Source organism: Oreochromis aureus, linkage group 15 (genome assembly GCF_013358895.1).
Source record: "Oreochromis aureus strain Israel breed Guangdong linkage group 15, ZZ_aureus, whole genome shotgun sequence".
Classification (NCBI taxonomy): Eukaryota; Metazoa; Chordata; class Actinopteri; order Cichliformes; family Cichlidae; genus Oreochromis; species Oreochromis aureus.
In genome coordinates this window covers 25,739,868-25,747,997 of record NC_052956.1, presented here as the reverse complement: position 1 = coordinate 25,747,997, position 8,130 = coordinate 25,739,868, and the positions used below count along the sequence as shown (strand labels likewise).

Below are 8,130 nucleotides of genomic sequence, written 5' to 3'. Positions count from 1 at the left end.
TTTATGTGAGTGGAGCCTTTTCATTTTCTACATACTTGGAAAATCATCAATTTGGACTTTCAGCTCAGCTGGAATTACAGATAATCAGGCAGACATACCTGTGTACTAACGGGACATCACTAATTACATCGACCATCTTAGCCACACCACACTATGGTCAGAGGAGGAATTACAGCCATGTTTTTATGTAAACCATGTGTTTTTATTTATTTATTATTGTTTTTTAATACCTTGAGTACAAAATATTCAAATACTCAAATATAATACACACGAAAAAATAGTCATGTATATGATTTTAAATGTAATTAAAGCAAATTTATAGGATTAATTTGTTTAAAGTTTTAAAATCTCTTAAATTAAAAGTACATAGACTTAAAGAGCAAAGATACAAAAACGAAATAATGTTTGTTTGTAATTATTAGTAGTATATATTTAGTTAATAATTAATTTGAACATTTACTGATAAATACTATTTATTTATTTGATAAATATTAATCTGATTTTAAAAAATTGTTAGATTGTTTTCAAGCACATTTCTCCTCCGGGATTCACCGCGGAACAAAACGTTAGGACCAATGTTACTACACGGAGAGATTTCACCGGGGGCCGGAAGTTACATATTCGTAAAACTTGTGGAGCCGCCGTTGATAGCAGGTGGCTAACTAACGGAGTGATGACGGAGTTTGTTTTTTTGTTTTTCGGTGTGTGGAAGTAAATAACATGGCGGCTAAACGTAAACCCGAAGCGACGGTTCCGGCGGAGGAGAGCGACCAGCTGCTGATCCGCCCGCTGTGAGTTTACGGCAACTTCAGTTCGTTTCTGTGTGCGGGCTCCCCTTCCTCACAGAACTACATTCAGAAAATCACTCATTCAGGGTTCATAAATAAACTATAAAACGCGTCAAACACACAACTTAAAGAGTTGCGCGGACGTTTCCAGTGAAGCGCTTTGATTCGGGACTCATATAACAACACTTTTAATCTGAAAAGATCTTCCTGCCAGCTTTGATACAGCTGATATTTAAATATAATTCGTCTGTCAGTGCATATTTAATCTTATGAGTGTAGTCATGTGACTCCGATTCTTTTAGGTTTTTGCTCTTTTACAAATAAAAATTTGACAGATTTTTGAATGGAGTTTGATTTAAAGTGAGTTTGAGCTGGATGTTGGGGTGAGGTGTGGTTTCAGTGTGTGTCTGTGTGCAGGGGGGCCGGTCAGGAGGTGGGACGGTCCTGCATCATCCTGGAGTTCAAAGGCAGAAAGATCATGGTGAGATAGTGAATATGAACCTTCCGGCTGTGAACGTGAAGCTTCAGTGTGTGTAAACATCTGTGTGTCTGTGTGTCTCTTTGTGTGTGTGTCAGCTGGACTGTGGGATCCATCCTGGTCTGGAGGGGATGGACGCTCTGCCCTACATTGACCTGATCGACCCGGCTGAGATCGACCTGCTGCTCATCAGCCAGTGAGTTCATAGCCTCGGAGAGGTCACATGACTGCCTGCAGCATGATGATGCTGATGTACTGTGGATGTTTGTGCTGACTCTTCCTCCCTCCTTCAGCTTCCACCTGGACCACTGCGGCGCTCTGCCCTGGTTCCTGCAAAAGACCAGCTTTAAAGGTCGGACGTTCATGACACACGCCACCAAAGCCATCTACCGCTGGTTGCTGTCCGACTACGTCAAAGTCAGGTGAGACTCACCAGATGGACGCGGTGTCTCTGAGAATGTTTTTAACGGTTTAATACGAGTATGAGCGAATGCTGCGAATGTTACCTGCACACAAACAAAGGTCAGTGTCAGGTCAGTGATAAGCAGCTTTAAATTAAAATAACAGGACATTCAAAGGAGAATTATTTTAAACTGGGGTAACGCAAAGCTGCTGTAGAAGTTGTGAAGCAGAGGTAAGTCCTGTTTGCCATCTGAGCTGGTGATGATGAATTGTTTAGAATCTTTGACGTTTGATCGGCTGAATCGTGTCTGCAGTAACATCTCAGCCGACGACATGCTGTACACGGAGACCGACCTGGAGGACAGCATGGAGAAGATCGAGACCATCAACTTCCATGAGGTGAAGGAGGTGGCCGGCATCAAGTTCTGGTGTTACCACGCCGGCCATGTCCTCGGAGCCGCCATGTTCATGATCGAGATCGCCGGCGTCAAGGTGAGTTCTTCAGATGTTGGTCCAGCCTCCTCTAAGTGTTTGCACCTCTGTGGGCATGTTGCTACATGTACACACTCAGAGTTTTTATGGACATTAAGTTGCAGTTTAAAAACTACAGTTTAGATTCTTGGACCTTTTTTGAATCACTGCAGCTTGTTAAGAAACAAAGACACTGCAAGAACTGAAAATAAAGGTGAAATAAGTTCCTGTGACTTCATGTGAACACGATGAGGGCGAGGCTGTCTTAGATGCACGATCAGCGGGGTGAGGCTTTGACGCGTCAGAGTCGGGTTTCTCTGCGTTAAACAGCAGATAAAATGTGCTGGTGTGTTCCAAAACTATTGTCTCTCCGGAGGGAACGCCTCACACAGGCACTTTGTTTTTGTGAATGAGTGAATTTACTGAGGACAGCACGACGACAGCTGCTAATCGCGCGTGTGTGTGCGTGTGTGCGTGCGTGTGCGTGCGTGTGCGTGTGTGTGTGTAGCTGTTGTACACAGGTGATTTCTCCCGTCAGGAGGACAGACACCTGATGGCAGCAGAGATCCCGAGCGTGAAGCCGGACATCCTAATCACAGTGAGTGATTCTGAAATCAGTTGTTCAAAGTTTATGGCAGCTTTACATCATCCATCGTTCATAATAATCCTCCTTTATCTAATTCTGGGCTGGTTCGTCCTCTTTTAGCTAATCCTAGTTTAAGACTAATTTCTTTTGATTGGCTGCTTCACAGAACCACATATGGGTGGAGTGTCTCAGTGACATCCTCCAGATCCAAGAATAGAAAAAAACATGATATTTTAGAGCAGCCTGAACTTCAAAGGGATCAGATTACCGTTCTGAGGTCATCGTTAGAAACATCGACCACAGAAACATGACAGGAAACGGAATAAAACCATGAATGAGGTGTAACCGCCTTAAATGTCTCTAAGATCTGACATTTCCACATGATTCTGTGTGTGGAGATCCCACCTTAAAGGTGAAACCTGGAGCTGCAAACACCTGCTGTTATCGTGTCATGTGACTGCTAATCTTGATGCGACTGCGATGAATCAGCGAGCCAAGCATGCTCAGTAACATTTCCTGCTCTGCGTTCAGGAGTCGACCTACGGCACTCACATCCACGAGAAGCGTGAGGAGAGGGAGGCTCGTTTCTGCAACACCGTCCACGACATCGTGAACAGGGAGGGCCGCTGCCTGATCCCCGTCTTCGCCCTTGGCCGGGCTCAGGAGCTGCTCCTCATCCTCGGTGAGGTCTCCTCTCGGTCTCCTCTGCCCATGAGCCCAGCTCCGACCTTACTGACCTCTGATCTGCTCGTGTCTTTGACCCAGACGAGTACTGGCAGAACCACCCGGAGCTCCACGACATCCCCATCTACTACGCCTCTTCTCTGGCCAGGAAGTGCATGGCTGTGTACCAGACCTACATCAACGCCATGAACGACAAGATCCGCAAGGCCATCAACATCAACAACCCCTTCGTCTTCAAGCACATCAGCAACCTCAAGGTCAGTGAATGCGGTCCGTGGGTTGTCGGTCGGCTCATGTCATTATACATGCAGTATTTTTACGTGTGTGTGTTTCAGAGCATGGACCACTTTGATGATATCGGTCCCAGCGTGGTGATGGCGTCTCCTGGTATGATGCAGAGCGGCCTGTCCAGAGAGCTGTTTGAGAGCTGGTGCACCGACCGCAGGAACGGCGTCATAATCGCCGGATACTGCGTGGAGGGGACGCTCGCCAAGGTGAGGTCAGCTCGGACTGTTTTAACTTTGGAGTCGGGAAAATGCCCTGAAGGACAAACCCGAGTGAGCCTGTGAGGCTTTTCCAACATTTTCACATTTCTGAGTGGAAAATGTTTCCTGGGAGTCTGATTTCCTTTTGGGGCAGCGGCAGGAAGCCCAGACCTGCAGATCTGCTCCGATTTAAACTGTCTGTGCCAGGGTTTATTTAATAGTAAGGCAACAGTGCCCCCATCAGGCCAGAGCGAAAATGACATCATCATTTAAAGCCTTCAAAGAGCCGAGTTTCTCTCCTGATACCTTCGAGGTCTAACGGTTTGTCTGCGTTTCTCAGCACATCATGACAGAGCCCGATGAGATCACCACCATGTCGGGTCAGAAGCTTCCTCTGAAGATGTCGGTGGACTACATCTCCTTCTCAGCTCACACAGACTACCAGCAGACCAGCGAGTTCATCAGAGCCCTCAAACCTCCTCATGTGGTAATCAGATTTCTTCACTCACTCTCAGCTTCTGAGCAAACAGACGACAGAGTTTCAAAAGTGCAAAAAATGTAGCAGCTGTATAATTGTTAAACTTGACTCCGTCCAATCGCTCAGCAGAGCAAAGATCATTTAATGACAGTAAGATGTCTGTGCGCTGTGGACCTTCGCATGCAACTTCAGTCCTGGACCTGGAGTTTTTCTTTGTTGCTCTGTTGACTGAAACTGTGCACAGCGCTGATGTCGGGAACAGGTGAGGTTAGTTTAACGTGTGCTGATCCTGGGTCTGCAGATTCTCGTCCACGGCGAGCAGAACGAGATGGCGCGTCTGAAGGCGGCGTTGATCCGCGAGTATGAGGACAACGACGAGGTCCACATTGAGGTGCACAACCCAAGGAACACCGAGGCCGTCACACTCAACTTCAGAGGAGAGAAACTAGCCAAGGTCCTCCTGAAAACCATCCGCAGCTTTAAGCGTGTCTCATTTCACCTTCTGCCACCTTAACTCCTAGCATGCTCTGCTGCAGGTGATGGGCTCCCTTGCCGACAAGAAGTGCATTCAGGGTCAGCGGGTCTCCGGGATCCTCGTCAAACGAAACTTCAACTATCACATCCTGGCGCCCTCTGACCTCTCCAGTCAGTAACTCAGTTTACCTGCACTAAATATTCCAGCCTGATGCTGGTCCCTGAACACACATCGCCTGTTGTGTTCGGGTTCCCTGGTTGTTTCCTGACCTTTCTGCTCTCTGTGCAGACTACACTGACCTGTCGATGGGAATGGTGACTCAGACGCAGGCCATCCCGTACACCGGACCCATCTCACTGCTGGTCAGCCAGCTGAGAAACCTCTCAGGTAAGAAAGCAGCAAACCTCACCTGGACTCACCTGACTCAGGTCATCCAGAGTAAAACGTAAGGTCTTGGCTCCTCCCATTACCTTGAAGCTGAACTAGAAATGAACTTAGAAATATTTGACAGGATCTTTGGTCGTGAGTTTTTCTGCATGTCAGACTTGATGATACGTGGGTTTAAAAATGTTCATGCAGTTACTGAAGGTGTTTCACCTCCATCAGGACGTTTACAGAGAACGATGGAGACAGATTACTGTAGGGTCTTTATAATACAAAGCACCTTGAGGCAACTGTTGTTGTGATTTGGAACTATATAAATAAAAGTGAACTGAAGTTAAATTCAACACGGTCCACAGAGCGTTCATGAGCTGCTCTTTGTGTTTCAGGCGATGTGGAGCAGGTGGAGGGAACCGAGAAAATCACCGTGAGGATCTTTAAGAGCATCACGATGGTTCATGAAGCCAGCATGGTGCTGCTAGAGGTCAGACACACACACACACATACAATAGAGCCCACATGAGCAGAGGTGCTGTGATTTCCTACAACCTTTGTTGTTCATGAATGCAGCTTCAGTGCTCTGTCTGAAACAAAATGTTCAGAATTATTTCAAACAGGAACTCACTGATTGGAGGAAAATTAATTTTACTTCATACTTAAGCAGCTGTTGAAGTTATTTAATTTCAGATGTTTTGTTTCTTTGTCGTAAATTAGTTTTTTTTTGGTTTTTTTTAAGTATTACAGATCCAGAAGTTTACCGATTATTTCACTAATGTCTGTTTCTTTTCGCCATCATTGAAGTAAGTGTTTCTTCTCGATTTGTTTCCTCCTCAGTGGATCGCCAATCCGCTCAACGACATGTACGCTGACGCCGTCACCACCGTCATCCTCGAGGTCCAGTCCAACCCCAACGCCCAGAAGTGTCAGTGAACGCAGCACGGCAGCTTGAAGCGCAACGTTTGGGGACAGTGCAGAATCTGTAACAGCTGTGTGTTTGTGTTTCAGTTGTGGAGGGGAAGAAGGAAAGCTTCGACATGGACGTGTTTGTGGAAAGGCTTGCACTCATGCTGCAGTGAGTCGCTGCCACACACAGACACACACACTGACAGACCCAAGAAAGAATTTCATTTCTAACTCTGCATTTTCAAAATTTTCAAAAGAAAAGTCCCCAGGTGGGAGACTAACCTGTGTTGTGTTGCAGCGACATGTTTGGGGATGACTGCGTGAATTTCAAAGATGGTAAAAACCTCAGCGTGACCGTGGACGGCGTCACGGCATCCGTCGACCCAGAGACCAGAGTGAGTATGAGGAGTGGGCGGAGTCAGACCTCCTGACAGAACATAAAACTCTGACCTTCACCACAGGGGGCTGCATTAAGGTCATGTGACATAAATTTGGTGTTAAGGATCATTTTGTTTTAAATTCTCGGACTTCCTGTTACAGGATGGGTTATGATCCGATCTGTACATGAAAAACCTGAAAGTGTGCGTACTTCCTGTTTAATGTTAAATTTAAACCTCAAAGCATGTAAATAAGAGACGGAGCCACCGAGACATCATTGGCTGAAGTTCTGTCAGGCTGCAGTCACATGGGGAAATTACCTGACCTTCATGCGACTGAGATCAGCTCTGATCAGTCATTCACTGTCTTCAAAGTGACTTTATTACATCATGACGGGATAAAAGTTGTTGGATTGAGTTGACAGTTGCATGCTCTCTGTTCATGATGACACAGATTAACTGATAAATCGGGGAACATCAAAAGCCTGCGTCAATCTGAAAACAGAAATTCACTTTAACTTCGTACATTCAGAGATCTGAAACAGATTCTTCCACGCAGATCCTCGCTAACCTTGCTTTCATATAGAAACACACCCAGTTAGCAACCACTGGAGTCCCCAGTTGTAAAGACGAGTTAGTTGCGCTCAGACCGATTGCAAGACATTGACAAACTGGCTTAGTGCTAATTTCGATGCTGATCATTTGTAAACCTTCAGCAGTCTGTGTGATTGCAGTGACTCTGACCTCCCAGCAGGCAGCTGTGCAGTTTCCATGAGTCAGCTGCTGAACAGGAAGAAATTTCAGTGCAACTGAATTTTTTATTTTCTCTGGAGTCCAAAATGTGTGAGGAATTGGGGGGATGTGTAGCACACACATGATTTTCCTGTCTGTGTTCACACAGCAGTACTGGGTGAATGCTTCATGATACTGTGATACAAAGAATATCCCTGTAAAGCTCGTCGTCTTTTATTTCCAAAACCACTTGAATTTTCTCTCTAACGCACATGGTAACATTTAAAGAGCGCTTGTAAGGTAAGTAAAGGGCTAAACTGAACTCAGACTTGCTCAAGCTTATTTTCTCATAGATTTCTATACAGTCACAGTCAGTGCTACTGACTTTAAGTTACGGTTGCTTCCTGGTTATGTGTGAAATTAATAGTTTCACACATGTTCATTTATGCAAGTATTTTGTTTGTTTCTCTAGCAAATGATGTAATACCCTTTATCTGATCTCTGTGTGTTACTCTGCAGTCTGTGTCATGCGCAGAGGACGAGACTCTGAGGGAGATGATCGAAATTGCTGTCCACCGGCTCTATGACGCCCTAAGCCCTGCTTTCTGACAGGCCGCAGTGATGTCACAGGGGATGTTTTTGTACTGATTTCCTATAAAAATGAATGTTTCTTTTTTTATGTGTAAAATAAACTTCGGTTGAGTTTCTCAGTCTGTTTCCTTTAGATCATGAAAGCCTTTAAAAAGGTTTACATTTATTTCACTCACGCTGGCTTATTCTGGATACATAAAACATGATCTCCAATGGTGGTCTGCAGATCTGTTAGCTGTAGCTTCACAGCCTCAGACACTGACTGTATGTAACAGATGGACATTTGTAGACCACATTTG

At 45.4% G+C, this 8,130-nt stretch overlaps 1 protein-coding gene across 1 annotated transcript; it reads left to right on the top strand.

The window, feature by feature from the left end:
* Window positions 1-598: 598 nt before the first annotated feature.
* Window positions 599-7,950, top strand: cpsf3 (cleavage and polyadenylation specific factor 3). Its single transcript, XM_031729842.2, has 18 exons — window positions 599-791; window positions 1,206-1,269; window positions 1,365-1,462; window positions 1,560-1,688; window positions 1,983-2,160; window positions 2,648-2,737; window positions 3,257-3,407; window positions 3,491-3,666; window positions 3,745-3,903; window positions 4,235-4,381; window positions 4,674-4,826; window positions 4,909-5,017; window positions 5,136-5,234; window positions 5,618-5,712; window positions 6,063-6,150; window positions 6,234-6,300; window positions 6,430-6,526; window positions 7,760-7,950. Exons 1-18 carry the CDS (start codon window positions 721-723, stop codon window positions 7,847-7,849), a joined length of 2,061 nt encoding a protein of 686 aa, XP_031585702.1. The 5' UTR covers window positions 599-720; the 3' UTR covers window positions 7,850-7,950.
* Window positions 7,951-8,130: the final 180 nt, after the last annotated feature.

Bases quoted from the DNA above. Each gene is read 5' to 3' on its own strand.
- cpsf3 (XM_031729842.2), top strand. From the start codon at position 721: ATGGCGGCTAAACGTAAACCCGAAGCGACGGTTCCGGCGGAGGAGAGC. The intron at 3,904-4,234 runs GTGAGGTCAGCT...TGCGTTTCTCAG, and splicing joins TGGAGGGGACGCTCGCCAAG to CACATCATGACAGAGCCCGA. The intron at 5,235-5,617 runs GTAAGAAAGCAG...TTTGTGTTTCAG, and splicing joins CCAGCTGAGAAACCTCTCAG to GCGATGTGGAGCAGGTGGAG.